Source organism: Geotrypetes seraphini, chromosome 3, assembly GCF_902459505.1.
Source record: "Geotrypetes seraphini chromosome 3, aGeoSer1.1, whole genome shotgun sequence".
NCBI classification, from domain to species: Eukaryota; Metazoa; Chordata; class Amphibia; order Gymnophiona; family Dermophiidae; genus Geotrypetes; species Geotrypetes seraphini.
The window spans coordinates 206,274,818-206,289,004 of NC_047086.1; the positions used below are offsets into that span (position 1 = coordinate 206,274,818).

The 14,187-nt window shown below is 44.7% G+C and overlaps 1 protein-coding gene across 7 annotated transcripts in view; it reads right to left on the bottom strand.

Annotated features, from left to right (window-relative positions):
• LETMD1 (LETM1 domain containing 1) overlaps positions 1-14,187 on the bottom strand; it is an 85,460-nt gene that overhangs the window by 18,268 nt on the left and 53,005 nt on the right. For 6 of the 7 annotated variants that reach the window (XM_033936839.1, XM_033936842.1, XM_033936838.1 and 3 more), the window contains 3 exons: positions 13,678-13,826; positions 9,655-9,770; positions 4,499-4,581 (listed from right to left, as the gene is read on the bottom strand). In XM_033936839.1, coding sequence (XP_033792730.1) covers positions 4,499-4,581; positions 9,655-9,770; positions 13,678-13,826 — 348 coding nt within the window. Of the gene's footprint in view, positions 1-4,498; positions 4,582-9,654; positions 9,773-13,677; positions 13,827-14,187 lie in introns of those variants that run through there. The other variant, XM_033936844.1, reaches the window with a different exon arrangement.

The following is a 14,187-nucleotide window of genomic DNA, read 5'->3' on the forward strand; positions in this document are numbered from 1 at the left end:
CATCTTGCTCAGCAACCTGCGGTGTGGTACGCTATCGAATGCTTTACTGAAGTCCAGGTATACGATGTCCAGGGACTCCCCAACATCCAGTTTCCTCGTCACCCAGTCAAAGAAGCTGATCAGGTTGGATTGGCAGGATCTCCCCTTAGTAAATCCATGTTGACGGGGATCCTGTAGATTCTCCTCATTCAGGATCATATCCAATTGGCGTTTGATTAGAGTTTCCATTAGTTTGCACACTATTGATGTGAGACTCACCGGTCTGTAGTTTGCTGTCTCCATCTTGGAGCCTTTCTTGTGGAATGGAATGACGTTACCCGTACTAAGGGAGAGATTGAAGAGCGCGTATAGTGGTTCCGCCAAGACATCACACAACTCCCTGAGCACCCTGGGGTGTAGGTTGTCAGGCCCCATTGCCTTGTTAACCTTAAGCTTTGACAGCTCGCAGTAGACACCGCTGGGTGTAAACTCGAAATTATTAAACGGGTCATCTGCGTCAACCCTTGTCTGTAGCTGAGGGCCGAGTCCTGGCGCCTCGCGAGTGAAGACTGAGCAGAAGTATTCATTTAACAGTTGGGCTTTTTCCGAGTCCGCTTCTACATATATATAAGCAAACAATTGAAACAAAAAACTATTTCAGTGCATAAAACCACAAAGAATTTTTTTGCCTACTTTGCTGACCTGTAGAAATGGAAGCATGTTCGCAAAAGATTTCAAACTTGGCACAGAAACTTGCCCCAAGGTGTTGTACCAAACTGCAAAATTTCAGACTCCTAGATAGTTTCCTTCTGCCGCAGTGCTTAAGCAAAGTTGGCGTTTTAGGTCATACGAGGCATGGGAGTGGATCAATTGCTTTTGTTCAACCAAATTGAGATAGATCAAAAAAATTTTGCAGAGTTTCATTTGAGACCCTAGACAACACCCCTGTAAAATTTGGTTGGATTTCAAGGGGGTTGAGCTTGGGCTCCTGGCGAATTTGACATGGAATAATGACCCTATATGGAGTTTTCTGGGTTTGTCTCTGTGATGTGGGAGGAGCTAATACACTTCTCAGTACTAAATGTGGTATTCAAAAAATATGTTCTCCCATTCTTTGTGGTTTTATGCACTGAAATAGTTTTTTGTTTCAATTGTTTGCTTATATATATGTAGAAGCGGACTCGGAAAAAGCCCAACTGTTAAATGAATACTTCTGCTCAGTCTTCACCCGCGAGGCGCCAGTCCCTTCAGAGTCTGTTCTACTCCACTCTACCTTTCCTCCCTCCCTGCCTTACCTTCACAGCAAGCAATTTCTAAATTTGCTTCCTACGAGGGGCCAGAGCGTTGAAGTTGCATGTGGCTGCAGCAAAGATCATCTCTGATGCATCTCTGATGCAACGCTCCGACTGCTTGAAGGAAGCAAATTTAGAGAAATTGCCTGCCGCGAAGGTAAGAGGCAGGGAGGGAAATGCTCAGGCGGTGGTGATCGGGTAGCAGCGATCAGGAGGGAGGGAGATGCTTGGGCGGCGGCATCTATCAGTAAGGGAGCGTGATCGCTGACCGTGCACATTCCCTCCCTTAACTACGGAGACAAGGCCTTGTCCCCGTAGCTGCGGTGAACACTGTTTTCCCCCCACCGTTTCGGCGGCTTCTCGTGGGTAACAGCCACCGTGTCATTCTCTATTACTGATCCTAACTGTCAATGGGATTCGTAGAAGTCTTCTCCAGCACCACAGTAAATAAACAGTAATCACTAATTATCAATAAGCAGAATAACATTCAACATCTGATAATCAGGTCAAGTTGAATTACAGCATTCCATTGTAATATATAGTAGCCATAAATGGTGAATTATCCAAACAGTTGGGCACATAGATAGAAGCACTAAGCAGTCTTGGCACTAAATGTTTGGACAAGTTCCTGGAGAAAAAGTCCATAGTCTGTTATTGAGAAAGACACGGGGGAAGCCACTGCTTGCCCTGTATCGGTAGCATGGATTATTGCTACACCTTGGGTTTTGGCCACCGTGAGAAAGGGCTACTGGGCTTGATGGACCATTGGTCTGACCAAGTAAAGCTATTCTTATGTCACACCAAAACAAGGCCACAGATCTAACTGACCCATTCATTCATTCAATCAATTTTTGTGTTTTCCTTATTTGGTTCCCCACTTTGCTCAATTACATTGTAACTTCTTCCCCTACCTTCCTTTTGTTTCCAGTTTGTTCAGTTATCGTCTAGTCTTGTGAGTTTTTAATTATTTTAAAATTATTTTATTTTGTAACTTTATTAATGTGTAAATCGCCTTGAATATTGAAAAGGCGATTAAACAAATAAATAATAAACTTGAAACTTGAAACTTGAATTTTCTATACTATTCTCCCAAGGGAGCTCAGAATGGTTTATATGAATTTATTCAGGTACTCAAGTATATTTCCCTGTCTGTCCCAGCGGGCTCATAATCTATATATTGTACCTGGGGCAATAGGGGGATTAAGTAACTTGCCCAGGGTCACAAGGAGCAGTATGGGTTTGAGCCCACAACCTCAGGGAGCTGAGGCTGTAGCTTTAACCACTGTGCCACACTCTCCCTTGTAGCTCATAGCAAACCAATTCACCAACAGTGCGATCTGACTGAACAGAACCAGCTTCGAAGTAGTTGGAGAGCCTTGATCCAGGGGAGTAAGGAATGTCTATGCTTCTGTCACTTGCTGAAATAAATGAGTACATCCTGCATGAGTAACTCAACTTTGCTGGACATAATAAAGCAAAACTAATGTGCTTATTAAATAGAGAAGTGTGCAAATTTGTGCAAAAGGTTTGTGCAATTGCTGAACCTGAGATTTATTTATTTTAAGTATTTCTATACTGCCTATCAAAGTTATCTAAACGGTTTACAATCAGGTACACAAGCATTTTTCCCTATCTATCTCAGCAGGCTCACAGTTTATCGAATGTACCTAGGACAATGGAGGATTGAGTGACTTGCCCAGGGTCACAAAGAGCAGTAGAGGATTTGAACCCACAATCTTAGAGTGCTGAGGCTATAGCTCTAACCACTAGGCCACTCCTTCCTGAAACACAGTACTGACTTATTTTGGTGTGTCAATTTCTGTCCACTTTGAGCAACCTTCAGAATCCACTGCTTATGCTGGAAGTTGAGAACTTTAAAGATCACCACCCGTGGGTTTTTACATTACTTCTCATCGAGTCCCCAACAAGTTGGCCAGAAATTTAGGAGTTGTTTCCTGAGATTCTGTGACATTGGGATCCAGTATTAAAAAATTCCAATAAGATCCTTGTCAACAACTAATTCAGGTAGCCCAACTAGCTACAAATTATAGCAATGAGATCGGTTCTCCAAATTGTCAGCTTTATTCTCCAGTTCCAGAATTTTTTTTAGCATCATGTTTATTAATATTTTGATATACCGATCATCACAAGTATCTGGTCAGTTTACAATAGTAAGAAATACAAATTTTATATATATATATAAAATTTTTTTTAAAAAAAGTTATATATATTAAGAGCAAAAAAATAAAAATGGGGGAGAATGACAGATACAAAGACTTAGGGCTCCTTTTATGAAGCCGCATTAGCAGCTTTACGCATGTAATAGCTAGCTGCTACCGCCTCCTCTTGAGCAGGCGGTAGTTTTTCAGCTAGCGAGGGGGTTAGTGCATGATAAAAAGTCGCTGACGTGGCTTTGTAAAAGGAGCCCTTAATTACAAAGAGTATGGGACATAGGGGAGAAGAGGGAAGGGCAAGTTTCTAAATTACATTGTATAAATAAAAATAAAAAGAGGAGGGGAGGATAAAACGAGAGGAAAAAAGGAGGTATTGCTTCCTGGAAGCGTTTTTGTTGTCCCATTTTTATTTATGAACTTAATTGGAGTTTTGATAAGCATCTTTAAAGAGGAACGTCTTAAGGAGTGTTCTGAATTTGTTTAAGGAATTTTCATAACTAAGATTCGTTGGCATGGCATTCCAAGGGAAGGCGCGACAACAGAGAAAATGGTGTTTCTGGTATAATATAAATCTTTAATTGGAGTGACTGTTAATAAGTTCTGATTGGTGGACCTGAGGGCCCTGGAAGGGGTGTGTGGAATTAGATGTTTGTCAAGGAAGGCAGGTTTTCTGCTTTATGGCATATTGGTCCTCCAAATCAGAGGTACGCTGCAAACCAGCATCTAGCTCCAGACAAACATCCAGCTGTTATGGGCTTCTTCAGCTCGATCATATAACTGTTGGTTTTTATCCTATGCAGCTTCAACTTCGGCAGTAATTTCAGCCACCAAGCCGAGCAAATGGAAGGACTAGGAGATACTGCGAACTTCAAAGGAGGGTTGAACGGAGCTCGGTTACTCAGCTGTTGCTCTGTGACTAGGAAATGTATTACTTAAAAAAATTATGTTCTCTTATTTTGCACTCTCTAGTCAAAGATTACATGCATATGCCAGTTTAATCATAGAGTATATTATGTGCAATAATAAAAAATGTGTATTCAGATCTATACTTACATCAGCACAAAGACCAGGTAGTTTGCAAAAGGTGGAATGGATATCAGTAAAATAGGGATTCCTTTAATTATATCCCTGCGAAACTTAAAAGAGTAAATAGTTATATTTCATTCAGGCCCAGCCTGATGAAGCTAAGGACAAGAAAATACTGCAGAATATAAATAAACAATTCTATTGGTAAGAAAATGTGACAGGTTTGGACACAGAACTTCTTCAAACCTATGTCAAGACAGCAGGGAAATGTGTTTAAAAGCTGTTGCATCAGCTGGTCATTCTTGTGAACCATAGAAAATCAAATATTCTTCTCCCTATTTCCTTTTCCTCAGAATCTATATGTATAGTAAAGGCAAGGCAGGATAAAAGACAGAACCCCAATTTTCTGCAGCCAGTATTACCACATTCCCCATGTTGGGTGATGATTTCAGAGTGTTATTCTGAGCATTCTCTGCTTTCTAGGTGGATAAGGCACAGTAATAGACTGCATTTATAAGCACAATGTCATGTGGTTAAAAAGCCTTTTAGCATACCCATCACCAAGGTTAATGATACAAAACACAGACTGTTCCTTGTTTTGGCACCAGTAGGGATTACAGGTTTTGTCCATTTTTACATTTGGGCAATCAGAAATACATTAATATGCAATACATTTTGCTGAGAAAACTGAAACCAAAGCCTTTGGTCTCCTACACTTTCATATAATTTGCTTTTTCAAGAAAAGGCCTTATTCCCTATATGTCCTGCTGACACTGCCCTCTCCCTCAAGCTTTTTAAGTGCCACTATTACTATTACCGTATTTTCACGCATATAACGCGCGCGTTATACGCGTTTTTACCTACCGCGCATACCCCTCGCGCGTTATATGCGTGAGCGCGGTATACAAAAGTTTTAAAACATAGTTCCCACCCCGCCCGACGCCCGATTCACCCCCCCAGCAGGACCGCTCGCACCCCCACCCCGAACGACCGCTCGCACGCGCTCCCACCCGCATCCACGATCGGAGCAAGAGGGAGCCCAAGCCCTCTTGCCCGGCCGACTCCCCGACGTCCGATACATCCCCCCCCCCGGCAGGACCACTCGCACCCCCACCCCGAAGGACCGCCGACTTCCCGACAATATCGGGCCAGAAGGGAGCCCAAACCCTCCTGGCCACGGCGACCCCCTAACCCCACCCCGCACTACATTACAGGCAGGAGGGATCCCAGGCCCTCCTGCCCTCGACGCAAACCCCCCTCCCCCCCAACGACCGCCCCCCCCCAAGAACCTCCGACCGCCCCCCAGCCGACCCGCGATCCCCCTGGCGACCCCCCCGACCTCCCCACCCCCCTTCCCCGTACCTTTGGTAGTTGGCCGGACAGACGGGAGCCAAACCCGCCTGTCCGGCAGGCAGCCAACGAAGGAATGAGGCCGGATTGGCCCATCCATCCTAAAGCTCCGCCTACTGGTGGGGCCTAAGGCGCGTGGGCCAATCAGAATAGGCCCTGGAGCCTTAGGTCCCACCTGGGGGCGCGGCCTGAGGCACATGGGCCCAACCCGACCATGTGCCTCAGGCCGCGCCCCCAGGTGGGACCTAAGGCTCCAGGGCCTATTCTGATTGGCCCACGCGCCTTAGGCCCCACCAGTAGGCGGAGCTTTAGGATGGATGGGCCAATCCGGCCTCATTCCTTCGTTGGCTGCCTGCCGGACAGGCGGGTTTGGCTCCCGTCTGTCCGGCCAACTACCAAAGGTACGGGGAAGGGGGGTGGGGGGGTCGTAGGGGTCGCCAGGGGGGTCGCGGGTCGGCTGGGGGGGCGGTCGGAGGTTCTTGGGGGGGGCGGTCGTTGGGGGGGGGAGGGGGGTTTGCGTTGAGGGCAGGAGGGCCTGGGATCCCTCCTGCCCGTAATGTAGTGCGGGGTGGGGTTAGGGGGTCGCCGTGGCCAGGAGGATTTGGGCTCCCTCCTGGCCCGATATTGTTGGGGAGTCGGCGGTCCTTCGGGGGGGGAGGGATGTATCGGACGTCGGGGGGGGCATCTGGCTTTCAGGATGGGGACAGACCTTCAAGGGGGGACAGTGCACGGAAGTCAGGGGGGGTGAACGGAGAGTCGGGACAGCGCACGGAAAGTCAGGGCGGGCGAAAGGAGCGTCGGGCAGCATGCGCGGTATACCCGTGAGCGCGATATACCAAAGTTTTTGTACATATCATCGTGATTTCTGCGCGCTATACCCGTGTGCGCGTTTTATACGGGTGCGCGTTATTTGCGTGAAAATACGGTACTATTTAACATAAGGCATAGGAAAGAGTGCAGGGAGTATACAGGATAGTAGATATGGTGTGTAGATAGGGGAGATGAAAGGAGAAGCCTGTGTGTAAAGGGAGTGTGAAGTTTGGAGAAAGCAGGAAACTGATGCATGTGGATAGAGAGAAGACTTCTGATTTTAGGCAGCTAGGACAACTTCACTGGGCAGAAGAGGCTCCTATGGAACCAATGGAAGGAGAAAAGGAGGCAGTAGAGAAAGTAGAAAAGAATGAAAGGTAAAGTGAAAGAAAAATGAAACATTGTAAAAATAGTTATCATATTTTTCGCACTTTTTCCACCCCAAAAAAGGGGATGGAAATAAGGGTGCATCTTATGGGGCGAATACCCACCCACCCCCACAATCCCCGTTATGTTATTTAGTTCCTCCGGCGGTCCTGCCCTTCCCTCCGGCTGACTCCCAAAATAGCTGCAGCAGCATTAGAACGGGTAAAAGGCAGGCGCAAGCTTTTCACGCTCCTGCTTTGTCCCGTGTCGCTGCGTGAATGGCTGCCTCAGTTCCTCAAGCAGTCCTGCCTTCCCTCTGGCTGACTCCTGAACTAGCTGCAGCAGAGTCAGAGCGGGTAAAAGGCAGTCGCAAGCTTTACGTGCTCTTGCCTTGTCCCGCGTTGCTGTGTGAATGGCTGCCTCAGTTCTCGCAAGACCACTAGACCACCAGAGGAGGGGACAGGGTACAGAGCCTGGCAGGGAGGGGGGACAGGGTGCAGAGCCTGGCATGGAGAAATTGGTTCAGAATGGGTTTTTTTCTTGTTTACCTCCTCTAAATCTAGGGTGCGTCTTATGCAGAGAAAAATATTCTGAATCTTGTAACAAAAAGCTACAAGAAACCACACACCCCCACCAAAATAATATTCAGCCGGCAGCTGTCAGTATTTCCGACCGCTGTCAGCTAATTTAGACTAAGGTACTCAATGCCAAGCCCTATCCAGGTATCAGCATTGAATATACAGCTCTTTGGCAGCACCCAGAAGTTATGCAAGTTAAGATAAAAACTTGTACTGAAAAACCTTGTATTGTAACTATGGCAAATTGTAACCTGTTAACAGAGTATTATATGTTAACCTATAAGCCGTTCAGAGCTTTTTGGGGAGAATGGGATAGAAAACTAACTGACCCTTCTCACTTTTATTAACTGCGATAGCAGTCATTAGCGCAGGGAACCGCGTTACTCCTATGAGCAGCTTGGAGCATTCAGCATGGCTCCCTGCACTAATAACTGCTATCGCAGTTTAGTAAAAGGGGGGTTAAGTACAGCTGATATTCAACTGCTATAGTCTTAACTTTGCCTCAGTGACTGTCTTTTGTGCAGTCCTATATGCCCACTAGAACTGAATATTGCTGGTGCCTATATAAAACTCTTAGCTCCTCCCCGATTCTACTCCTAGACTGTTCCAGCACTAACTAGCAAGTGCTGTAGTAGTCACACTAGATTTTCAGTGGCACTGATTAAATGTTGCTGAAAATCCACAATTTAATTGGGTAGGAGAGTTAAGTTGTTCTGAATAATTTTTAAAGTTAGGATTTTTAATAAAATGAATTCTTTGTACATGTTAATATAGTCACATGTAAATTTATGCAAATACATCAAAGGACAGCTGTGGAATTTCAAAATGGATGCCACAGAATTTATGCCCAAGCTGTAATTTAAAAAAAACAAACAAACCTGGCACCTTAACTACAACTCCCAGCATGTTTTAGTGAAACAAGTTAAAATGTCAAAGTGGTCTGCTATTACTTAGAAAAACAAAATTAAAAAAATCTCATGCAACATACAGTATCTATCAATCTATAATAGCAAGGCATTTCATAGGTGCAGAATTAATTTATTTGGATTTAGCTCGCACCTTTTTCCAGTAGCAGTTCAAAATGTCTGTGTCTTCAGAGGAATTACAATCCAAGAGTCCCTTTCATAAAGCCATGGTAGTAATTCCCAGCACGGCAAATGCAATGAAGCCACACCAGGAATTGCTATTGCGGCTTTGTAAGAGAGGCCCCAATTTTCCATCTGATGCAATGTCTAATTAAGTGACTTGTCCTAGATCACAAGGAGCAGCAGCAGCAGGATTGGAACCAGGCTTCCCTGGGGTTGTCTGACTGGTAGAAGTGGAGTAGCTTAGTGGTTAGAGCAGTTGCCTCAGCACCCTGAGGTTGAGTTCAATTTCCACTACAGCTCCTTCTGACTCTGAGTAAGTTACTTCATGGCTCCAGGTACAATGTAAGTACAGTGAGCCCTCCAAATCAGCGGTTTTAATATCTGCGGTTTCGGTTATTCGCAATTTTTTTTTTTTTTAATAAAGCTTCTTTCCGGACCTTCCCCGCCTCCCTCCCAGCATCCCAGACCTTACCTGGTTTACTGATCTTCCTAAGCTCCTGCCCCGTGCAGATCACTCATAGCAAATGGCTGCGGGGAGTTCCAGTCATAGTCTCGAGAGACTAAAGGAACTCACGGCAGCCATTTGCTATGAGTGATCTGCACGGAGCAGGAGCATAGGAAGATCGCTCCTTCCCCGAAAGCCCGCTAGACCACAGGTAAAGTCTGGGATGCTGGGAGGAAGGCGGGAGGGAGGTGGGGGTGGGTCAGAGCCGGCCCAAAAGTTATTCGCGAATATTCAATATTCGCGGGCCAACTCTGCCCTAACTCCCGTGAATATGGAGGGGGAAGTGTATCTGTCTAAATATGTAAACCGCTTTGATTGCAACCACACACAGAAAAAGCAGCATATCAAGTCCCATCCCCTTTACTTTAACAACTCAAATTCACCAACAAACATATATACCTGTTAAGGGAAAGTTTACACGTTTCAACATCAGCTGGTTAATAAAGTACTGCATACACAGTAAATATAAAATGGACCATTTCATACCTGCCTTAACTTTTCCATTTCCCTGTAGGGAAGTTGGTAAAACTTTAAACCCTGTTCAGTCATTTTTTTTCTTATTCTTATGAATTCTTTTCCATCTAAAAATAACAGCTGCAACCCTGTGTTGGATACAGAACAGACATTTAGAGTAAAAGAATAGTTTTCTTGAAAGAAATGCAGCACTGTGGTAGCCCATTGAGTATTTTCCTAGACACATGAAAGAGGTAGGTAGGCCTTGGCAACATTTTCTTAAAGAGCAAAAAAAAGTTTAAAATGATGCCTTTTACTAGGTTAAAAAGAGATTAGGTTCTTACCTTGCTAATATCTTTTCTAGTACATAGGTGTGTCATTCTAGACGGACGGTAATATCTCAGTACTCAAGAGCTATGCAGAAGGAATCCATTCCTGCTTTTGAATCCTTCCTACTTCACCAGAGGGCTCTGCTGCACTCTTCAGTTTAGTTCCAAAACAGGCAATAGCCCCTTATAGAAACACAGGTGAAGGAGGAGGGTATAGAGAACCTCTTCTGCTCTGAAATTATAACAAACATGTTAAACACTGAACAATCAAAAACAGTAAATAACCGCCACTATGACAGATCGATGGAAGCAAGGAATTTTGAGGGCTGCATTGACATAAATAAGATCCAGAAAGGGTCTCAAATCGTCTGAGCCCCTTTCTTTGGCATGATGAAGTATATGGAGTATCTGCCCGAGCCCGAATCAGGAAGGACGGGCTCTATTACTTGAATATCCAACATCTCTATACGGCATCATTCCTCCCCTTTTTCCACTATCTTGGAACTCCTCGAATCCCAACACCACCAGATCTACTCAAAAATTCAAACTATCCTTCCCCTCTTTAAAGGGCATATCCCATGCAGGAAAATTAGGGACATCCCTCTTCTTCAGGATCACCGAACTCTGGAACAGTTTTACTATCCCGCTTCGGAGTCTGACCTCCCTCCAACTCTTCCGAAAACATTTAAAAACATGGTTTTTCTCTAAAATGTAACGACCTCTCCCTCTTCGATATACTAAGTCTCTCTAAACTTCTCTGTACCAAGTTCTTCTACTTTTCTTTGGAGTTCCTTTCTATATCAATTCCTGTAAACCGTGCCGAGCTCCACTTCTGTGGAGATGATGCGGTATACAAACTTAATGTTTAGTTTAGTTTATCTCCTCCTTCTCCGTAATCACTGAGGAGGAAACCACACATCTTCTCTCATCCTCCAAACCCACTACCCGCTCCTCCGATCTGATTCTCACTTAACTACTTGGCACAATCTTGTCCGCTGTCATCCCTATCTGTCACAATCTCAACCTATCACTTTCCACTGCAACTGTCCATGATACCTTCAAACATGCTGTTGTCACACCCCTCCTCAAAAAACCCTCACTAGACCCCTAGACCTCCCTGCTTCCCTCATTCTCTGTCTCTGTGGACAACACTCATCCTCCCATTTTGCCTGCTCACAATCTCATGGCCATTTTTGACTCCTCTCTCTCCTTCACTACCCAAATATAATATATCACTAAAACCTTCTACTTTTTCCTCTATAATATTACCAAAATACGACCCTTCCTCTCTGAGCACACTACCAAAACCATTGTCCACGCCCTCATCATCTCACGCTTAGACTACTGCAATTTGCTACTCTCAGGCCTTCTGCTTAGACATCTCACTCCCCTCCAATCCGTTCAGAATTCAGCTGCACGATTCATATCCCATGAGAGCCGCTATACTCACATTACCCCCTCTCCTAAAGTCACTTCACTGGTTTCCCATTCGTTTCTGAATATAATTCAAACTCCTCTTATTTACCTACAAATGCACTCACTTGGCTGCCCCTCACTATCTCTCTTTACTTATCTCCTGCTATGTTCCCCCCATGAGCTCTGCTCAGCTGATAAGTCCCTTCTGTCTGTGCCCTTCTCTTCCTTCGCCAACTCCAGACTCCGTCCTTCTACCTTGCTGTGCCATATGCTTGGGACAAACTGCTCAAATCCCTACGAGGGGCTCCATCTCTGACAGTATTCAAGAACCAGTTAAAAGCCCATCTCTTGGAGACTGCCTTCAACTCCTAATGCCTCTCATCTTGGGTTCCGCATCTTTATCCCTATATGTCATGTCTGTCTGTCCACGTTAGATTGTAAGCTCTTCTAAGTAGGGACAGTCTATTAAATGTCAAAATGTACAGTGCTGCATATGCCTTTCAGCGGTATTGCTATATAATTGATAAACGGTAGTAGAACTATCTTGAGAATCATATTCACTCTGCAACCCTGCATATCCTTTAACACCATGTCTCCCTTGCTTGGCAGAGACATGCATTTGTTAACCTGTGCTATCAAGGAATCCACCTTGTGCCGAGTGAACAGCTGGCGACACTCCTGTGTTATTGGATACAGCACAGTCATAGTCCTGGCCACTTTAAGGGACCCTTCAGGAGCATCACAATGCTTTGTGATCATTACATTGATATCAGGATGTTAGGGAAACATATTATAAGTGGGCTCTCACTCCACTTATAATAGAGGAAGGAGAACTTATAAACGAGGGGACCTGCTGGACTCCAAGTTTAACTCCCATGGAGATCCAACAGAGTTGAGGATTTGAATAGTTGGAGAACCGTGGGATCATCCCCATGATCGACCAAGGGGTCTAAAGCACATACACCTTTCTGCAATCCTGAATGTCCTGAGAGGGTGGGCGTGCCCTGACACAGCAAGAGCATAGTAAGCGTCCCTACAGCCTCTGAATCTCTTTCAGAAAGGTCCCCTAGCTCCTGGATGGCTGCAGCAAAAGTGGTCGACACACCCTGGGAGCTCCTGCCCACTCGTGAGCCTTCAGAAATGTTGCCACACTTCTCTTTGGAAGAACGGCTGTCCTGAAAGGCTCTCCATATCAAATTAACAAAGTCCAGAGAAAACGCCATACTAGGCAGCTCTGAGTCTCCTGAAAAGGACACCAACTTGCGTTTCTTTGATTCTGTGGCCTCTGTGCCCCTGAGTTTAGGATGACCACCATTCCAGGGCTCCAAAAAGGAATAGCCCCAACCAAGAGGCTTTCCAACTATTCTTCGGCCCTAGAGAGCAAAGGGGAGGCTAAGCCCACTGCTCCTGCCCTTCACATGCTGAGCAGCATGTGGCACAAGTGTGTTTTTCAGGTGCCCATCCAGCATAAACTTGGCATGAATTAGGGTCACAAGAACCTGAGGACTCCATCACTGCCAGTTTTGAGGCAAAACAAGGTGATTCGGAGCTTCTAGAGAAGTTTGAAAAATAAATCAGGAAATCTAAGATGGCCACTGCAACAGCGTTTTAGTACCAAAAACAGCCCTAAAATGCTAAAATAAAATGTAAAAACTAGCAATTTTAGGATTTTAGAGGTGGGGAACAAGCAGAAATCTTTAAATGTAATATTTACAAACCTCCTCCCCCCTCATTTTCCTCATAGGCTGAAACAGCCTTGTACTGTGACCTATGCTGGTAATGTGCTTTAGCCTACCTCAGCTCCAAAGGTAGCTGGATCTGGAAGAAGAAATCACTGCCTCAAACTGAATGTCCTTCCAGTGCTGAATCATCGGGCTGCTAGTCTGATCGGTGTCTGACAGCCTCCAACCCCCACAAATGCGTAATAAGCAGAGCAGATCAGAAACACTCCTTGAGGCTCGTGTGCAGAAGGAAAAAGCTGAAGGAGGAAGCAGGAGGGATTCAAAAGCGGGAGTGGATGCCTTCTGCATGGCTTATGGGTACTGAGATATTACCCATCCGTCCAGAATGACACAGCTATTACACTAGAACAATTGTTTTAAAAAACACTCAGGACCCACCTTCACATTGGCATTGGTGTAATAAGTTGCATGAGCTCTTATTAATGGAGCTAAGCGACATGCACCTCTTTTTTAAGCAGCAAATATGCTTCATCTTGATTAGGGGCTCACAGATGGATGAATGCACAAGACCTTCCCATGAAGCACCCTCTTTTTTCTTTACAAGACAGGACATACAAAAATGTACTCACCTTTTATGAAGGTTGAATACAAGATATAGAACCTAGGGAACTTCCTTTCCAAAAACTTGTTGTATTTTTCATTCATATATTTGACTCTAGATGAGATGGCAGATTGGTTTTTTGGCTTTGCATTTGTGGATAATTGATATGATGGATGTCTGCAATTTAGAAAAAATTGGAACATAAAAAATCCCTTCAGATTCCCTTCCAAAGAGTTTATCATGTTTAGTGAAAAAGGAAAGACATTTCAGTACTGAATAAAATGTTAGATACGATCCGCAACCCTTTGTTGAGGATTATCACAAAGTGAGTACAGTATCCTGTTCTATAGGATGCAGGATCTCCTCGTGGCTGACATAATTTTCTTGGGAATACAAAAACACAATTTATAATTCATTTTAATTTTCTCACAGAAGAAAACTAATGCTATTGAGTATTACTTATTCTGGGTTGCCTACCACTAGCAAGAATCTAAGCCTGTACAGTACAACATACTGCATCGTGATCATGTGTACCCAA